Raw genomic sequence first — 20,372 nt, forward strand, 5'->3', positions numbered from 1 at the left:
AGAAGACATGGTCTGTTTTCCACATTTTGGTGCATTACACAGCCAGGCAGCCCTTTGTGTAGTGGCTCATGTGCTGCAGCAAGAGGAACGTTAAAAAAATACTTCTGACACAGCTGTCAGCAATTAAACTGTGTGAGGCTTTGCTCACAGAGGTTAGGGAGAAGCCCAGGGAAATCTGAAAAAGCTTTCAAGAGGAAGCACTGAAAATACATGCCAGAAATCAAGGAATAGATTGCAGATGACAGATACACATCTCCACAGACTATCAGGGAAGAATTTGGTTTGACAGTGGCTGTAGAGCCATGGAGCTGTGCTGGATCAGGCTGAATGTGGCAGCGAATGGAAATAATTAAGCCAGATAAGCATGCCCAATACTGACTTTATGGGAGAATTCACCCATATATTCAATGGGCAGATCTCACAGATGGCTGGAAGGTGAAGGACCCTCCACTCCTGCTGATACTGCTGTGCAGTTTTTATACCATGCCTGCTGTCTGTAAACCCTGAGGACCTGTTTTAAGGCAGAAGATGGTGTTGTCACCCCCAGTCGGGGACAGGGCAGCAAAATGATTCGTTGGAGTTGGAGAGCAGCAGGTGGTGACACTGGAATGACATGATGTAATGTGCCAGTCCTTGGCACATCCCTGTAGGCCTGGACGAGATCAGGTCTGTCATGAGCAGCGGATAAAGAGATGAAAAGTGAGAGGAACACTTGCACACATCACCCTGGGAGCCACACGGGGAGGCCATGCTGCCAGGTACTGTGGGCACAGGCTGTCCCACCCCATCTCTTGGGCAGAATGAACTCCCACGTTTGGGTTTAGCCAGTGACCCTGGTGGTGGAGCTGCTGACTAAACGTGGCCTCAACAGCATCTCGGAGGCCATGAAATCTCTGGGACTGGAGGAAGGGGAGCTGAACACCTGTATGCTCTCCTTAGAGCTACCACAGCCAGTGCAGCAGAGCTGTCCCCACGCTCAGGACAGCCTGGCCTCGGGTGGGAGCTCTCATGGCAGCACAGGAGGGGTTGGTTGATTGTAGTCCCTTGTTTACAGGGTAGCAGAGTCAGGCTGTAGGCACAGTGCAGACCCTGGAAGTTTGCTGCTGCTTCAGCAGTGTTTGTAGCTTAGGCCCTCAGCTTCCCCGGGATTTCAGTGCTGTGTGATGTGGGAAGTAGCTCATCCTTTCCTTGGTCACCCCTTTTTCCCACAAAGTGTCTGCTGAATTCTGCCAAATTAATAATTTATTCAGCTCTCTCACACTGCAGCCTGTGGTAATGCATCCCATTAACAGCAGCAGGTTTGAGTAAGGCTGGGAGTTTCCCAGGTCCTCAGAGAAGACTGGAATTGTCCCGGTTGCCTGGGGAGAGTGTGAGCGTGGTGGGAGATGGGGATCTGCAGGGCGCAGCGAGCGGTCTGAAGTGACATCTAAAATAGCTGAACCGTGACATTTTCTCCTGACAGAAGTGGTGAAAGGCCACAGATGCTTCCTTTCTGTGACTCAGAAACTTGCAAATCTTCTTTGATTCACACCTTATAAGTAAAATTAGCCTGTGCCTCACTGCTGCCAAACTCTTTCAAAGCAAAGATTCTTGTACAAAGGAATTCAGCAACAGAAATGCAATTCACTCATGGATCAGATTACTGTTATTTCTGACTGGAAGCGGTACCAGAAATGCTTGCAGGGATTTCCACTTTGCCTTTGAAAAGATGTGCATATTGTTGGTAGAAAAATATCTACCTGGGAGGAAAGTTCACATAGGTTAGGGGACAGGGAGGGGAATGAGCCCCATGAGGCTGCTGCAGTGATGAGTACAAGAGTTCAGCTTTGGCTATAATGCTCAGTCACTTTGAAACAGGGATCTTCAGCTGTTGTTATTGGGAATGTTGTGACATGAGGCTGCAATTGCTGCTGCTCAGGAGGACATTTCCAGCCCTGGGTCTGAGCTTTCACCCAGCACATGGGCCTTATGCTGCTTATGCCTTGGCATCCCAGAAAGCTGTCAGACATATTTCTTGCATGTGGGGATTCTTCAGGTGAGACGTAATGGAGGGAAGCGTTTTGTTGATTCTTAAGGCAGCAATTGTGACACTGATGAATGTGATGTTACCTTGAAATATGAACTCACCATCAGCTGGGAGCATCAGTCAAGAAAAGATCTGGCACTTAAAACGGAAGTGGGAGCGGAATGTCCTGCTCCCCTCAAAGCCAGCATGGAGCAGACATCTCCAACAGGGTTACCTGCCTGGGACAGCCAGGGACAGCCAGGGACAGCCATGAGCTATGGACTGGTAATGCAGAAACTCGTTTGCTCATAATCTTTGGGGGTGAGTTTTAGAACTAAGCCAAGAGTGCTCTGATTGTAGCCTGAAATACTGATGTAAATGGTGGAAGGAATGGATGTCTGTAGTATAATGTATATAATACACAAACAGACATCTTTCTTCCTGGCACATCAGGAGTTTTAAACCAAATGAGTACAAAAGCAATTTACTTAAGAAAAAGTTAGGCATGTTGCACTGGAAATAGGACTGGTTATACTACTTTACCCCAAAATAATATACTTGATATATCTTTGGGTGTCAAGTGAAGCCTTTCTAAACATGTTTTTGTGACATGTTTTTGTGGCCGTCTTGGCCAGGTTTGTTCTTTCTGCTTGATGAACTGTGCACAGAGAAGTGGATCTCCAAGGAGTGAATTTTTTTGCCCTTTGGAAATGTGCGTGAAAGGGACAGCAGCATATGGACTTGGCATGCCCCAGGCATGGCTGCAGGAGCCTGGGAACATTTCGTGCCTGCAGCAAGTGTAGGAGAAGGGAGGAGGAACGTGGAGCAAGCGACTGCAGTGAGCTGTGTGGTGATGGCAGTGAGTTACCCTCTGTGAGCAGGAGCAGCAGAGGGGCCCAGCCCTGACCTGGTCTTCATCACAGCAGAGGTGAGGAACAGGCCTTGTGCCATGCCCCTTCCTTGCCTCATGGGTCACAGCAGAACTGGGAGATTCTCATGAAGAGCCACAGGCAACATCTGGACCAAAGAGTGCAGATAAAATTGCCAGCCACAGCAAAATCAAGCCAGGTGCTGAAGGAAGGGACAGAAGATGCACTGGCTTTGGAAGCACAGCTCTGTCAGCAGTCAGAGCCTTCAGTTGTGAGTGGAGGCAGAAGCATGCCGTGGCTTTTCCGAATGTACCACCATCAGATGCTTTTATGGATCAGAAACTCCAAATGTTGTACAGAACAATGAACTAAAAACGAGACCATAGAACTCTTGCACAAATTGCAGATGAGCACAGAGCAGGTGAGCATAGCACAGCCAAATGGGCACACACAGCACACATGCACAGAAAGCCTGAAAGAGGCTGCACGTGGCCAAATCCTGCACAGCAAGTCTTCAGTACATTGTCTAAGGCAGAGCAACTGCTGCCTGCAGTTGTAATGGCAGTGCATTTGGTCTCTCATTATGGATCTTGGACAACTACCCATTCAACTTGAAAATAACATCTACAGTTAAATAGGGTATGTTTTTCTGTGCCCCAAATATGTGATGCACCCCAGGGAGGTTCAGTGAAAGGTTCATGTACCTTTTGGTAGGTGTTATTGCCCACCTTAACAGAAGATGTTCCAATTCACTTACAAGAAGCACTGATAGAGGCTGGGCCAGTGTTGCACTCTGACATCCTGAGCAGATGCTTTTAGTCCCTCACTTTTTTGTGTTGGTATCTCCCTCTTTTGCTTGGAGCAGCAGCAGCACCGGTCTGGCATTGCTGCCAGACATACCTGCACGAAGGCCCAGGTGACGCCGCGCCATTGCCTCTCGTGGTTTCTGTTGGATGGTGTCTTGTGTGTGTTCATGCACTGGTGATGGTTTCCATGCCCTGGCATTGAATATCACATCCCATTTTTGTGAAATGATGCTGATTTGCAGATACACAGTCTCTTCCCAGACCTATGCCTGCCCCAGTAACTGCTGGGAACCCCACAAGCCCTGGCAGAGGTGCCAGAACTCCCCTGTGCGCAAAGCTCATGGAGCAGGGAAAAGCATGAATGGGAGCAGATTTTAGGTTTATTTTAGTCAAGAAAATTCAGGGATGTTAATTACTGAGCTGCCATCAATTTCAGTGACTGCAGAACCCAATTAGCCTCTAATTTTAGTTTCATGCTAATGCCATTGTCAGCTCTTTCTGTACCACAGGTGAAGCAGTGTGGCTTCACAGCTGCTTTGTGTGGGTGTCTGCTTCCTAGAACCTGACACCCAACAGGGAAATTGGGGCAGCATTTGAAAATGCTTTGAAACACCCTGGAGTTTTTATACCTTTTTTTTAAATTGCTGTCCCACTGCTGCCACACACATGGCTCACGTGGGCGCCAGCCCTCGTGAGGCACAATTTCCCCTTGGCTGACACCCCACCTGGCAAAAGAAAAGGCTGAACACCATCCTGTTGGGGGTCTGAAGGGGGGAGGCTGCTAATTGCAGGATGCCATAGACATGCACCCTGTACCTGTAAGCAGCAAGGAAGCACTGGAGTGTTCTTTAGGCAGTGGCCACCTGTGGCTTTCTGGGAGACACTAGGGAGGATGGTCAGCTCTGAGTGCAGCCGTGTGCTCTCCTGGATATGTGTGCTTTGCTCCATGCACCCCTTCTCTGGGCTGCAGCAGCACTGAGCTCAGCCTGCCCAGGATTCCTCGGCACTGGCAGGAGTGGGAATTCCAACTGTGGCTGCACTTTGCGGCATTCTTCTGCTTGCAGGTATTTCTGCACAGCTCTGCTCTCCCCATGTTATTCCTCATGGACCTTGTACTGGTGTAAAAGTGGTGCCTGACAAAGTAGCCTGGGCTGCCTGGAAACACCTGGGCACAGTTGGGTTTGGAGCACAGTGGGGTTCTTTTCTGGAGAATACCAAACACAGATGGGAACAAATGGGAAATGAGTGCCAACATCTGTACCAGGAGCTCAGCACTTTTATCCAATGGAGCCACGGCATGGGAAAAATGTCCATGGGATGTAGAAGTTTATTTAAATGTGTATTTAATGTTAATGAGTGGACCCACAGCACAAGCTTTCTGACTTGGAAGCCAGTTGCTGACATAGAGCAGCTGAGCTTGATTTGCAGAGAATTGTTGTTCTCCAGCGGATTTGCAGGTGCAATACAGTGACATGTTAACTCTTTGGGCTTCCCTGTTGTGCTCTCAGCCGTCCTGGAGGATACACAATGGCTGGAGGATGACTGGAATGCCATAATGAGTTTTACACAAAGAAACTCAGAGAAGCTTCAGAAATCTCCACTGGCTCGTGCTGCTTCTGAGACATGTCCAAGCTGATGGTCACATATAGGTCCTTACAGCTCGGTTGGAAGGTTTGAAGGATTTGTTTTCCAGCAGAAGAGCTTTTCTGGGCATTATTTGTGCTGGACTGACCTTCAAATAAACTGTTACTAAGACCTGACAACAGAGTAGGTATGACAGCCCTGTGAAGGAATGGATAATCTCCCGTCTTTAAATACACTTTCTATTTATATTGGCAGTGTACAGGCATCTCAGGGTTTTACCTGCTATCCCAGACTTACACTTCAAAAGTGCCACCAAGGAAACTTCTCTGCATATCTCTTTCTATTTCAAAACTTCTTAACTGAATAATGTGAGTTGGCAGATACATCACTGCCTGTTGAAGCTCACAGCCGAAGAATGTTCAAAAGGAAAAGAAAATATTTGGAAAGTATTTTTTTACTATCAAACAGACCTGGAAATTGTATCAACTGAGGGGATATACCAATCGCTCCTGCAGCTTAATTTTTCATAGTTAGTTTATTTTTCATGTTTATCAGAATGTTTCAGTTCATACCTCAGACGCCTCAATCCCTGGAAGTGTCAGGGTCCCCTGAAGAGGCCAGCAGCTCAGTGTGCCCCTGGATCAGCTGGCAGACATCTGCCTTGTGTTAGGAGAAACATGATCTTCCTACTGGCTTGGACCTGTGGAAGGGGGTGGGAACACTATGAAACTGCTGCTTAAACCAACAAATAACCCAGCATTTCAGAATAAATAAGCAAAATATACAATGAAATAAATTGCCTGCATTTTCTCAAAAAAAAAAAAAAAAAAGATGAGCATTTTCAGGATAAAATGATGATAAAATGATGCTTTTCCACACCCTTTTGTAGAAGCTGCTGTGGATGCCAGGTTGGTTATTACCCGTGGGATTGGCTGCTGGGGACTGGGCCACAGAGGGATGGTGGAGACTGCCTTGGTTTTGCCATCTGACTCCAGATCTGGCTTCTGGCTTTCTCTGACACTGCTAGTGCAATCAGCAGGGCTTGGCTGGAGTTAATTGAATTAAATGGGACACTTGCCAGGGACACCAGCTATCTCCTGCAGTCATTAGCACAAGAAGGGTGTAAGGATTAGCTCTTGTTTGCTGTCTCAGGTGTTAGTGGTGATACCAGCTGACATGTTAAGGTCTTGTCAGCAGCAGCATGTTCTGGAAGAGACAGCAGCCTCTTCAACTGATAATACCTGTATAATTTCTTTTAAATGAAGGTATTCTTCATTGGAGTAATGTTTTTTAGTCCTTGCTTTGAATAGTTTAATGAGTTTCATTTAATCTCTCATTTCAGGGGGTCAGCAAACATGTAAGACAGGTACACTCACTTCTGACTGACAACACTTCTCAAAGACTCACTCTGCAGCCCTTGGAGCCTGCTTCACCAGCGCTGGGAGCATGGCCATGGTGTGGGGTGAGTGCTGCAGAGGAGTCACTGGCTCTGGGTGTTGCTGGTATCACATGAACTCTGCAGTGGGGGAGGAAGGACCTGAGCTTTTGATTTCTGAAGGATATTGCTCTGATAAATAAAGAAAATATTTAACTACTGCAGGAAAGTGTGGAAATTTGCTCTTTGGCATTCTGGATGAGAACTTCTGGTCCTGAAGGTCTGTACAATTACTGAGGAAGCAGTGGGCACATGCCCATGGTTCACCTGCAGTGGTGCCCACATCCCATGTGCCAGTGTCCCACCCATGGCAGTGCCCACTTCCCTTGGGCCCACGTTCCCCATGCCCATGTCCCACCCACAGTGGTGCATCCTCTTGCTGGCTCACCTGGAAGTGAAGCGCTGCTGCTTCCTGGGGATGGAGAACACTAATTAGCACTAATTAACAAGCAAAACTGGTGCTGAAGTTCTTTGAGCCCTGCTGAGCTCAGACATTTCTCCCATCCACAGTGCATGGGGGGGATTGCAGCCTCTGCACAGGGGCTTTGGGGGGTGCCTGGGCAGCAGAGCATCCATCCCTGACCAGACAGGCTCCAGTCCTGATGGATGTTGCCACATGAAGCCTCCGAGTGAGTCTTGCCCTGTGCATGGCTGGCAGGGAGGTTCTGCCAGAGCTGCAGGAGCTGGGCTGGGCCCTCGGCGGGTGAGAACAGCAAACCTCAACCTTAGCTCATTCTGGGATTCACCCTCCCATAGCCCCCTTGCCACAGGCAGGCTCTGTGGTGACGCTGCCAGTCCACATTCCCCACAGCCCCTCTGCACACTCTGGCTGCTGGGAAGGGCCCCATTTTAAACTCTCTTTGGGCAGTCTGAAAAATTGCTGAACTTCCAAACTAAGTTCTTGTGATTGAATATTTATTGTTGAACTCAGCATGAAATGTAAAACAAAGCCTAAAACTAGGGATGCTTTTGATTTTACTGTAAATGCTGACAGCATTTTAAATTTATACAGTATTTTAGTAGTGAATGCTTAAAATTATTCTGGTGTTTTGTGTCCTCTCTGTTTTTCTCTCTACTATGGTTAGCCCTAGAGTCTGTGTTGGAATGAGTAACATGCCGAGATCAGAGACTTATGACAAGCTCAGCCTAGAGTGGTTGAGGACATGTTAGTGTAGGATTTTCTGGCACTGCCAGGGGGTCAGAGCTGCTTTATGGCCCCGTTACACGTCACAAGAACGGCTGAGGCGTTCCTTCGTGCTCGTGAGACTGTAACGGGGTCAACTTTCACCTGCTTGGAGCCTGCCAAGATCATCAATTTCTGTCCATTCTGCCATTGGAAAATTGTTCATTTTCATGGATAAGTCAGAATTAATGTTGCGTGGCGGTGAGAGTGCGCTTCAGTGCAGGGTCAGTGAGGTGCTGCGGGGCACTCTGGGGCTACTGGCCATGACCTTGGCACAGACTGCCAGGGCCAGTGCTGGTGCCAGCACACAGCTGTTAGTATCTCCTATACTCTGCAGTAGTATCAAGAAATACAAATATACAGGACCTAGGCAAATCCAAAAATCCACAAAATGCCTTTTGGGCTCTTTAACAGAGGCACATCAATGTTTCTTTAATGTAAAATGTCCATGGGGCTTTGCTGCTTCCACAGTGAAGTGTATTCCAAACAGTAACTGCAATAACTAGTAAAAAGAATTATGAGGCATGGGAGCAGAGCTGGGCTCCTGCTCTCCTGCAGCAAAGGCTGCAGCTCTGCAGATTGGCACTGATGCACTTGCACTGCACAACCATCACTTTCTCAAATAGACATGCCACTTACGTTTTCCTTAATTAAAATTTCAGCTATTCCTGCCTCTTCACATGCCTCCCTGCACATGTCTGACCGTGAGCACTGCCATGTTTGGAGCTGTGTGGTGGCTGTTGTCAGAACCCAGGAATGCAGCCTCAGGAACAGAACCCTGCACAGGCAAACTTGGCAGAACCTGGGCAGTGTCTGGAGTAGCAGTTAGGAATCTGGGACTGGGAGTTGACTGTACTTGCGTTCCCAGGAGGACAAATCAGGGCCTTGATTGCCAGGTTTACAATTTTAAAAAAGCCTTTACTTTAATGAATGTACAGCCTAAGTGTCATTGTTCTCTTCTCCATTCTGGGTTGTTTTTCAGAAAACAAGATCAGTTTAGGAAATTTAAATCTCTTAGAAATTTTATCTAGAGAAGTCCCTCTGTGCTTCCATTCTTAGTATAAACCAAATTTATTTACTTCTGTAGTTGAAATTACATTATTAGAACATAAAGTTTCTTTAGTGTTGCTTGATATTTTTTGTCTGGTTTTGAATGGAAATTGGGATTATGTGACCATCTTGTGGCTGTAACACTTGTCAGTTCATTTAAATTAATGTTTTCGTTTCTTATTTACTATTGAAAAGTTTATTGGTTTGTTAGGAATAGTACCCAAATCTGTGATGCTGAGAAGGCAAAGCTGCAGCGTGAGCCCACCTGGAATCCTTGTCAGAGGAGAAATGCACCAGGAGCAACCACGGACAGGCAGGTTCACGAGCACTCCAGTGCTCTGTGTGTTTGTGTGTCTGTTTGTGTGTCTCGTGATTTTCAGGTTGTTTTTCATATCCTAATGCAACTGAAAAGTCATCCTTTTCCAGAAAAGTGTAGAATCTAATGAGCAGTGTGTTTGAAAACCTCCGCCGTTCCCAGCACACAGGTAAGTGATACAAACATGGCACAAGCAGGTTACACATGGAGATAGGCATCTTGGAAAGAAAACATCAAAGGGACCACACAGTGATCAGGGTGGGCAATTCACAGGGCCAGGGAGGTGGAGATGTGTGCAAAGCCACCCTGTTCTTCACTCGGTGCCAGTGAGCTTCAGTTCACCAAGAAAGTAGCTGGAAAAATTACCCAGAAATAGATGACCTTTCAAAAGGCCTCTAATATACAATTACCTGATGTTCACTGAAGTGGTTCACATGCTTCCCACTCTAAATGATTGTCTAGGTTCACCCATGTGTGAAAAGGGGTCTGATTTTATGGAGGAGGGCAATGGAGTAAAGAAACTTCAGAAAGGAGAAAAATATGCCAGGGAATTTTTACTGGCTGTTTGCTTCAAGGAAAGAAAAGGGCAAATAGATGCAACCACCCCAAAGTCACCTTTTGACTTTGAACTTTAAAAGAAAGGAGCAGGGGAGAACTCTGAAGCATTGACAGCACTTGACAGAAGCTGTTCCATGGAGATAAATAGGAAATTTAGGATCCAGTAGAATTTGTTTTCTTAGCCAGATGACAAGTTCTTTTTTTCCCCGCAGTACAACATAATTGTTATGACCCCTGTTTTCCTTACTGCCTTTTCTTTCCTTCTGCCCTGGGTCATCTGGCACAGGAGTTCCTTGCCTGTGTGGCTACCAGTGCTCACACCAGGGCTGGCCATGCCCCCTCTGCAGAGTTTCAGCTCTGATCCTGGACCAAAGCAAGTGAGTTATCTGGGGCTGCAATCTATAGTGGGCTTTAGGTGAAATACTTTTCTAAGGAAATTATTTCTGTGGTTGGCACAAAAGTGCCTCTCCCCTGCACCTTTCCAGTGGCAGCTGTGCCCAGGTGCTCACAGCAGTCTGACTTCAATAGTTCAGTGCTGTCTTCACTGCCCTGACCCCCAGCAACACAGGGGGAAGGGGGCAGAGACCACCCCCATGTGGGAAAGCAGCATTCAAAAACCCAAAAACTTATTGAAAATATGGCATTTCCACATATGATGAGAGAGCACACTGGGCAATAGAAACTATGTTTGTATGGAAGAAAATTATTTTAAATAACCTTGGAATGTAAAGATTTTGATGAACAAAAGCAAATGACAATCCCCTCCCCCATCTACATTATCTGACAAAACAAATAAAGGACCTCTGACCTTGTCTGAGGTCAGACAGACAAGAGCATCAAAATGGCACTTGTAGCACTGAAGCACTTTTCATTTGGTCAAGTATCTAAGTATCTTTGTGGGGAAAAAAACCCAAAGTTGAGCTTTGGATCCAAAGCATTAGACTTGTGATTCCACAGAATTTTGTGACTTTGGAAATGTTCTATTGTTTTTCAATATGAGCTCATGAACCTGGAATGAAATTGTCCTTTGGGGACAAAACAAAATAGATGAAAAATAAATGCTCATGTCAGGTCTGGAGACCAAGGGGGTCCTGAGCCATGGTCTTTAATATGTTTCTTTTCCATCAAGTTCAGGAGCAGCTTTGAGCAGGATTTGCTGCAGTTGTGGGAGACAGAAAAAAAAACCATATTAAAAATAAAAGAAGAGCCCTGAATAAGATTTTTCAAAAAGCCATTTATATCTCCTCTAAGACATCCAGATGCAAAAGTGAATGGTGAGTCAGGAGTGCAGTCAGGCACACGGTTCCAGCAGCAGCTCCCAGGCTCCTCTGACTGTGGCTCTGCAGGTCAACTTGAGCTCAAAGCAGCATCATTGTGGGATGATGTGGAGCTCCTCCTGCTTCTGCCTCCTCCTTTTGGAGGCCACACAATGTGCACGTGTTGTGTTCCTGAATTCTTGCCTCTTCTGCCGATTTGTTTGCCTGATCCTTAAATTTCTGTGTTCATCTCCAGTGCCCAGAGCTCTGCCAAGCCTCCAGCAGCTTGCTGAGACCTGGGCAGGTGCCTCAGCTCCCCACAGCGACTGATCCCGAGGAGCTGGGGAGCTGCCACCAGGGTGTGAGGAGTGCAGCCACACACAGCTGCACTCCCCATGCTTGGAGGGCAGGGTGCTGACAAGCTAACCATGGCAGAGAGACTGAAAGATGTGAGAGTTTCTCCTGGAGCCTGCTTTTAACTCTCCATGGCCCTGTTTGGGAATGGGCTGTAGTCACTACATGCCTTTAGCTTGAACTTGCACTTCATCAGTCTGGGAGGAAGAATGGAAGAAATGTTCTGAGAGAAAATTCCATTTATGTCTTCTGCCACCTGCTAATGGCATATGTGAGCTGCTGCATGCCAGTAGCTGATGGCAAAGATAACATCAGTGTGCAGAAAATTGTGCAGTGCTGAAAATGAGACTCATGTTCCAGATGACCCGATAGTTCAGCGCCTGCTGGGGCCAGGTGTGGGGCCGGGCTCTGCTCACCAACACCCACACAGTGACACAGTGTGATGGCCTTGCTGGAATCCCAGAAATCAAATTTTTTAGGGCAGCCAAAAGGACAAAAGCTGAAAAGCTTCTATTCACATCCAGCCCCAAATCAGGCTTTGCTGCATATACCTCCAGCCTAATTACTAAGAACCAGGGTGAGGGAGGCTGACAGGTGGGAACAGCTCCCAAAGTTCCTGGTAAAGCTGCTGCTCTGAGAACTGGCATAATGGCAGAGTAGACATAGTGGGCAGCTCTTCAGAAGTAAACATCCATTGACAGTAGGATCATAGAAATATTTGAGGCACTCAACAGCAAAGTCCTTGTTGCTTTTCACCCTCGTGCCACCTGGAATTTTTGCTCAGTGAGGGAATTCATGGTGTTTTGTATGAACAGACAGGTAATTGCGAGCAACTACTTAAATAGCCCTAATTATGTTTAGAGAAGGCTGGTCCCTGAAAGCAGCTAGGATCTGTAAATAAACATATTGACACAGGTGACCACCTGATCTATGCATATGGACCTAAAAAAAGTCACTTTGCCAGGTTTAAATACCTCAAAGTAAAGCTGAGCAGCCACCAGACGCCAGCAGCCGTGCCTGCCCAAAGCAGCAGGGCAAGGGGCTCAGCGGGGCAGCGTGGCCACAGCACGTCCTGCCAGCCCGTGGTGTCCTCCTGAGGGCACCAGGGCCTTTAAATACCAGCTTTTAAATACCATGTGGGCAGAGAAAGGTAAAGGGACTGGGCCCCCTAAACAGGGGATGGACAAGCACAGAGGCTTACCTTGCGTAATCCTTGGGCAAACATGCTCAATGTCTGCTGAGTCCAGCAGCTGATCCCACCTGTGCCAGCACTGCCCTGCACAGCTGGCCTGGGGCTCCCGGGGGACAGAGGGTACCTGCTCCCAGCCTGGAGTTCCCTGGGAATGGAGAGAACCCCCTCCCCACCTGGAGTTCCCAGGGGACAGTGGGCTTCCAGCTTGGCTGTGGCCCTTAGCAGTCAGCCCACCCCCCCCACGGCCCACCCCCCGTCCCCTCAGAAAGTCTGTGAGAGAGAGGACAAATGTGAAGCTGTGGAACATGTTCAGCCCTTCAGCACGGGGGTTGAAGAGTTCACAGTGACAGCTGAGATAAGGCCGACCTGCTGGTGGGCCCCAAGCTGCCCCTGCCCCACCAGCCTCCTCCTCCTGCAGTGAGCACCCAGCTGCCTCACCCCGCTGTTAACCATGTCTAGATTCAGCACAACTTAACAGCACAGAATTATAATACCCTATGACATGGAAATGGGTCAGAAACAAACTCTGTGTCTTTCTGTATTAACACAGGTGCCACTCCTGGCTTGGAGGGTTTCACAGCCCTGAGATTTCGCTGCTTATGACTTGAAGCAACCAGCATCACCTCAGGCTATAGGGAGAAAAATTTCATTGAACCACATTGCCTCTCTGCTAGACAAACTGCAGAAAGATAACTCGCTCCCAGAATGTCAGAGTTTTCTGGCCACCTTCCAAACAATCGCTGCATTTCATGCTTGAATGCCTATCAGTGAATTTCCAGTACAAAATGTGAACAGAGACAACTAGAAATCAACGTCTGGTGTTTCCTTTGCACCTCCCTGGAAGGGAGGGCTGTTGGCATCATATATTCAATCCCTCAGCACCAGCAGGCACAGGTCAGTGACAAGACAGGTGAAAGAACAAGACCTGAGATCAGTAGATGCCCGGTACAGCCACTGAAGCTGCCTGCTTCCAGGAGCTGAGGCTGCTGCTCTTAGGGAAACAAAACTCCTGCCTGGTAGTAAACATCTTCAGTTACCACACAGAAAAATACAAAAAGCCAAACAACAATCACCTAGCCAAGTGTTTAGGGTGGAAAAAAATCAAAAGTCAAGATGAGATGCACATGGCATGTCTCCTGCCTGGAATTCCTGGGAATGTTTGTTGGTGGCATGCCTGGTCATGTAGTGCTGGTTGGACACAGGGCCAGGACTGTGCTGTTCACCCAGCAGCCTGATCCCATCCTTCCTTTGGCTGAAGGAGATGCAGGTGAAGCCTGGGTGGGACAACTGAGAGGTCACTTATGCCCACAGGTCACTTCCCCAGCAAGGTGTACCTTGTTCCAGGTGTGTTAGAGCCCTCCCCAGTGGCGTGGGACCTCAAGGGGGTTGAGAAAGCCCTTGGAGCAAATAAGGTGAATGGCACCAAGCTTTCTGGGGAAATCCATTTTGGTGAATGTTGCCCACCCGTAATTCAGAGCTACTCTTTGCAGCAAGGCAGTGCAGGCAGGCAGAGCAGTGCTCATGTCAGGATGGTTCAGGTCCCTGTGCTACAGCTGAAGCCTGTAACATGGAGAAAGAGAGCCTCAGCTGCAGGGCTGAGCAGGCAGGGGCAGATCCTGCCACAGTTTCGACTCACAACTACACAGACTCCGTACTTATCAAGTTGCAGAACTTCAGCTTTTTGCATTTCAGCTTTGCAAATTTTAGTCAGTGGTTTTGCCACTTTTCATCTATTAAACTTCTTGGGTTTATCCATGCTCCATCCAAAGTTCCACCCATTAAACTCTAATGTTTCTGCCTTTCCTCACTTGTAAGTGGAGGAGGTCACCTTCAGAGAGGCTGGTTCAGAGAACAGTGGTAGTAGCCATGGAGTGTCCTATCCAGTGAAGTCTCAAATGAAAGATAGGATGGCTCTGAAAAGCATGATAAGGTATTTGAAAATTAAGATAATACCAGTGCAGGTCCATACCTGCTGCTAGTGTGAGATTCAGAAGTGCTGCCACTGAACAGCATTTCCATGGCAGGAACCTGCAGCAGCTGCCATGGATGCAGATCCATCCTTCAGCTGATCCTACAGCACGGGTTCTGGACTCCTCCAGTTCTTGGACTCTTTCACCTCTGCATCACCAGGATTTCTTCAGCATGGTCATTAACAGCTCACACATACCTGCCACACCTTCCAGCACACGCCTCTGCATTCCTCACCCTGCTCCAAGACATGCTTTGTTCATGGACTCAGCTCTTGGAGCTCCCACTCACCGTGTGATTCACATGGGATCAGGTTATATGACATGCTGGCAAGTTGTGGTCATGATGGGTTCAGCCCTAGCCCTGTCCTTGAGAGAGCAGATCCTGTCACCTAACCAGTACTTTTGGGAGGTATTTTACAATTTGTATAAAGAAAAAATGTACTGGAAATACCTTATCTGTAGTGACAATCTCTGGACCTCAGTACACATAGAAATCCAGCAATATCCCTTGTTAGACATAGCATAAATATATATAACCTGTGACCAGAGTTCACAAGCTTTCTTCCAGGCTGTGCTCAGCTTATAAAGCTTCTCCTGCCATTTATCACATTTGCCAAGTCTCCAGTCCCTGAGTGCTGCCAGTATTTACAGCTCTCAGAGCTGTTGGGACAGACAGCTCTGTGTGCAGGGATGCAGTGCCTGGGAGCTCTGATGGAACAAGCTGAGGGCCTCAGCTGACCCTGGAGGGTGCCTGGACTCTGCAGCTGGCACAGGCCAGATGGAAAATTATCCCATCTCCCCCTTTCTCATTGTTGTTCTTACATGGCACAGCAAATCAAAGCCTCAGACCAGCACAACTCCTATTGTTGCTTGTGCTGCAGTCTAGGGAAAAAAAAAAAAGGAACCCCAGCTCCTCATTTCCACACTAGTGGGAACCAGTAGTAGTTGGCAGACCAGTGGTTGGTTTCTAGACTTGGCCAAGGGAAAGATCTGAGTCCTTGCTTAATATTAAAAAACTCGGCTTAGGCTGATTTCATTTTCCATTTTTTTATTCTACTCTCAAATTTTATGTCTTTATTTTCAGTTTAATCCTTTATTTTTAAGGTTTACATAGCATCATCTGCTTCTCAAATAGCTCTGTCCTTTAGCTAGACTTACGAGCTGCACTTTAAAAGTGGACATTCTGTGACCATCACAAAAATCCCTCCTGGTATTTTTGCTAGCATCAGTCCCCAGAACATGGGCCTTAATGAAGGGAACATATTCCTTACTGATGTGCCAGACAAAAGTTCATGGCTTTGTCTTGCTGAAAATGAAGTCTTGATTATTCATGCAGTTCCCAATTAGTCATTCCACACCCTTGAATTATTTCTGACAGATGTGAAATGCCTTCTGCTGAATTCCAGCTCCAAGGAACCTTCTGCATGACTGGTTTATCAGTGAATGTGAGCAGACTCATGATTTACAGTGCTTCATCATCATGGCATGTGTAACACTGAACACGATGGCTAGGGAAACCAGACCCACCTATTTTTGGTCATGGGTTCAGATCCTCCAAAATCTGCCAGCAGCTGCACAAGAGGTGCTCACACAGGGCCAGTGTGTGCACAGGGAAACCCAGTGAGGATCTCACTGAATGGATCATCTGAATGTATCATCTGAGGGCATATGAATTCACTCTCAGGGGTGATATGGAGACAAGTGCTAACCTGAAGGGCCATTTCTGTCACTTTTCACTTTCTTGCTTTCTCTTTGCTGCCAGGAGTGCTTTTCCCACTGGCTACGTACTCAGCTGAGGTGCAAGTCACGTGTGGTTCCTGTCCCACCAGAGCTGCCCAGCAGAGAGGGAATGTCCAGCTGGTGCCCTTAGCCCACTGCTGGAAGTGCTCTCTGCTGTGTTTCCCTGCGAGGGTGTTAGTGCACATCTCTCTGTGCATCGTCAGAGGCACACAGGAACTCATCCACAGCCTGCAGAACACAGGTGAAGCTGTTTCCCAAAGGTCTACAGCTTCTCTTAAAATCAGGAGTCCCTAGGCTGGCCAGAGTACATTTATTTTCTCCTACGAAGAAAAGGTCTTTCAGGGAACCTTCTCTGAACAAGAACCTCCTCCAAAGCAGGAGGGCAGCTGCAGAGAGGGGGTACAGACAGCTCAGAGCTGCTGCTCTCAGCTGCACCCACTGTGCACCATGGACAGGAGCACAGCTCACCTGTTGCCTCTGGGACAGGGCTCAGTCTGGTCAGGCAGAATCACTGCCCTGCATGTGCCAGGCGTGTATCTCACAGGAAACAGCGAGGTTCCTCACCAAAGGGAGCTCTGAGCTACCCTCGGAAAGCCCCAGCAGCCTCCCTGTTAGCACACCTGCAGGGAGAGGGCTGACTTGCTCTCACTGCTGCATTTCAGCAGCATTCCTGAGCAGGTGGCCAGGCCTGGCTCCATGTGAGGTTAAAGACATTACCTCTACAATGGCAGATTTTAGGCTGGGATTTCACATTTTTCTCCTGCAGAAGTCTCTGTCACTGCAAAGCAAAATAATAGCACCCAAAGCCATGTTAAGTCATTGTAGTGATTCCAAAATCCATGATTCCTCTGGCTAATTAAAAAAGCTCCAAGCTTGCTCCAGGTCTTACAACTGTGAATTTTGTATTTGCAGTGGTGAAACTCCCCTCTTCTTTTTATCCACCGATGGTCATGATGATATGTTTTTGTTCAATAATTAATCATTTTGGTGTCATGTTTGACTTGGTTTGGGGATTTAAATTGCATGCCTTACTGAAGGGAATCTGTAATTGAGATACAAGTCTGAGCACCTGTGAAAGACTTCAAGTTTTGTGCACATAAGTATAGAGTTTTAAAGTATAAATGTCTGAGTATAAATTTTTAAATGTTTTACTACTCTAAAGGCATCTACACAGGATGTCAGTGGAAATTGATCTGTCATCACTCTGTCTTGTGAGCAGACCCACTGGATTCTGACAGCTGAACAGAAGCCATTAATTAAAACTGACAGGTTTGTCAGACCCTTGACATGCTCCCTAGATAATTCAATCTTATGCATTTCAAGCATTTGCAGCAGGAACAAGACTAAATCTTTCAATTTCCCTGCTCCTTTCTATGCCTCTCTTTCTAAGAAAGAGGATTTATTCCTGCAGAAATAACCCTTTGCATTCTGAAGTGGGGGTGTCGGTGTAACTTGGTTCTGCACTGAGAAGTGCCAGGGTTTGTGATGACTCCTCAGAGGGAAGCTGTGCAAAGGTTCTGGCAGTGACTCCCCAACCTCAGGAAGGTTACAGGGCATAATGCCACAAGTTTTGCAGAAATAAAGAGCTTTTTCATACTGTTCTAAGAAGGTTCTTTGCTAGAACAAGCAAACAAGAATTGGACCTGACTTCAGGTCCCCCTGCTCCCACAGCTGTCCTCACTGGAGTTGGTAACTGCTCCTGGGGAGATAAGGCTCTCAGCCAGTCATCCCTAAAGGAGAAGTGTTAGTTTACATGTAACTATGACCTAATTTAAAATTTTTGCTATATATACAAATTTACTCTTTATAGCACATCCATGGACCTTTTGGAATGCATATGATGGAGAACCAGTGGTCAACCCTTAGACTCATGTTTAGAAAACACCACCTTTGTTTGTTTTACATGTTTATAATTGTCTCTGGCTATATTATTGTTTGTGAATTTCCACAGTAGCTTTCAAAGTAATGTTGATTTGTCTGGATAGTAACATTGCTAAAAAGCACTTAAAATGTCAAATACAAGGACAGTTGTTTGCTTCTTCTTGTTACTACAACCTACCACAGATGTAAATCATGACCCATATTGCTACAGCTTCTGAAATCAAAGTAAAGCCAAATAATGTGTAGCCCAACACAGACATAGTCCCTATGACACAGAAATGTGGTGCTCCAGCCCCACCTTTTATAGGAGAAAAGGAGGATATATGATAAGAGGTTAGTGCCAACTTCTCCCTTCCTCGGCGGCGACTGCAGTTTTGTAGGGGACAGTCTGCTCCTGCCATGCATTGCTCAGAGCTGGATCCTATTCAGAAACCCCTGCTCTGCCCCGGTGGAACAGAGGGTTATATCACCTTCACCATGCTCAGGAACCAGGAACCATGTTCAACTGCAATGTCACAGATTTGCCTCTGGGGCCAACCTGAGCTGCAACAGAGCATGGAGAAGACAGCTTTCAGGTAAGACAGCAGATGCAGTTTGCACACTTGTGAGGTTTGCAGACAGCAGACTTCTGTGTGGAAGTCACACCAGTAATGAATATGTTCCAAAGGGAATTAATGAGGCACCTTCCATGTGGGCTCCCATGCCTGCAGGGAGGCAGCTATGGAGTCAGGTACCTGGTGTCTCGGTGTTCCAGAGGATTTCCCCACAGCTCACCTGGACTCAGGTGGTGGGCTTGGAGACTCTGTTGCCCATCACACTGTAGCCTCTGAGGCACTGGCTGCACAAACTAATACAGTAGCCAGGTCCCTTCTCACGTGCCTGCCCAGGGAATGAGGGACTCTGGGCCTCCTTGGGGCCATCTCTCACCTCAGTCAGCCTACTTGAGGAGTTTGCTTTTCTGCTTCGTGGGATGGTGGCATCTCACACCAACGACATCTCACAGGACCACTCGTGCAGTGTGAGGAATAAGCATAATGCTGAATTACAAGGTGGTGTGAGTAAGAGCATCTGCCAACGTCAGCAGATATATGAGGTCAGCAAGTTTACATTCCTTCAGGCCAGAGAACAGAGCCAGCGTGATCTTATCCCCGTGCCAGTTCCTCTGCATTGCAAAGCCGCTGCCAGGCACGACCCAGGGCCCTGCTCTGCAGGAAGGGACGGAGGGCTGGCCTGCCCGGAGAGCAAACTGCAGGGAACACACAGGCACAGGCAGTCTCAGGTAAGAATGCAGAGGAGAACAAGCACACAGTTTTCCCACAGCATGAGACAGCCAGGCTCGCAGCATGTACCGCCAGAAACATAAATGTTCCCTAGTGAAACCAGACTATTTATGAGGGACTGCAAGATCCCAGTGCCCGTCCTCACTGGTGTCTGCTCACCTGGGAGCAGAAGAGGTATTCTGTTTACAGTAAAGGATCCAATCTGGTGTCCAACCCTGCCAGGCTATGAGGGAGAGGACAGCATAACAGAGGAATTGCATTTTCCTTCTCCTCACTTGTTATTCTGTGTGGTCATGTATTAATTCTTAAACTCAACTCTTTTAATTATTTTTATAACCCTTACTGATGTCATTCTGAATATTACTGTTATCCTTATAAATACACAACCCCCTTTCTCTAGAAATTTTAGCCATCCAACTAACATGCCCTATGACTTTGAAATCAGTACAGAAAATTTATCAACAGAATTGAAAATTAAATTAAATTTAGGATGAAAGCCATACCTTGCACCCTCAAGCCTTATAACTTTAGTCTTGTCCAAGATATAAGTGCATGTACCCAAAATGAATATAATTCTGAACATTTCTTATATTTGTCAGACAGACCCAGACAATTTTAGAGGCATACATATGTGTGCAAAAAAAAAAAAGTTATGGTTACAAAGGCACATCCTGGATTACAGAAAACAAATGTCATATCATACAGAGATTTCCATAAGGGTGGGAATTGCTCTGGATTGGCATGGGTCAAGCATAAGTGTAAATGCTATTCCGTGGGCAATATCCAAAGGATCAGACTCCATATTGAACACCTTTGCTCACTGTAAACTACACAGTATCTAGATAAGTGCTGAATACATAAATAGTTTTTTATATTGATGCCAAACCGAATCA

At 47.0% G+C, this 20,372-nt stretch overlaps 1 protein-coding gene and 1 long non-coding RNA gene across 2 annotated transcripts in view; both read left to right on the top strand.

The window, feature by feature from the left end:
- Nucleotides 1–6,858, top strand: part of LOC128812206 (uncharacterized) — a 36,912-nt gene extending 30,054 nt beyond the window's left edge. The window contains exon 5 of the mRNA XM_053986464.1: nucleotides 6,607–6,858. Within this exon, the coding sequence (XP_053842439.1) occupies nucleotides 6,607–6,777 (171 nt within the window). The 3' untranslated portion in view covers nucleotides 6,778–6,858. The remainder of the gene's footprint in view (nucleotides 1–6,606) is intronic.
- A 3,236-nt stretch (nucleotides 6,859–10,094) lies between these two features.
- LOC128812418 (uncharacterized) lies at nucleotides 10,095–18,340 on the top strand. Its single transcript, XR_008438704.1, has 2 exons — nucleotides 10,095–10,183; nucleotides 13,159–18,340. It is a non-coding gene; the product is annotated as an uncharacterized LOC128812418 (long non-coding RNA).
- The last annotated feature ends 2,032 nt before the right edge of the window (nucleotides 18,341–20,372 follow it).

Source organism: Vidua macroura, chromosome 10 (genome assembly GCF_024509145.1).
Source record: "Vidua macroura isolate BioBank_ID:100142 chromosome 10, ASM2450914v1, whole genome shotgun sequence".
Taxonomy (NCBI): domain Eukaryota; kingdom Metazoa; phylum Chordata; class Aves; order Passeriformes; family Viduidae; genus Vidua; species Vidua macroura.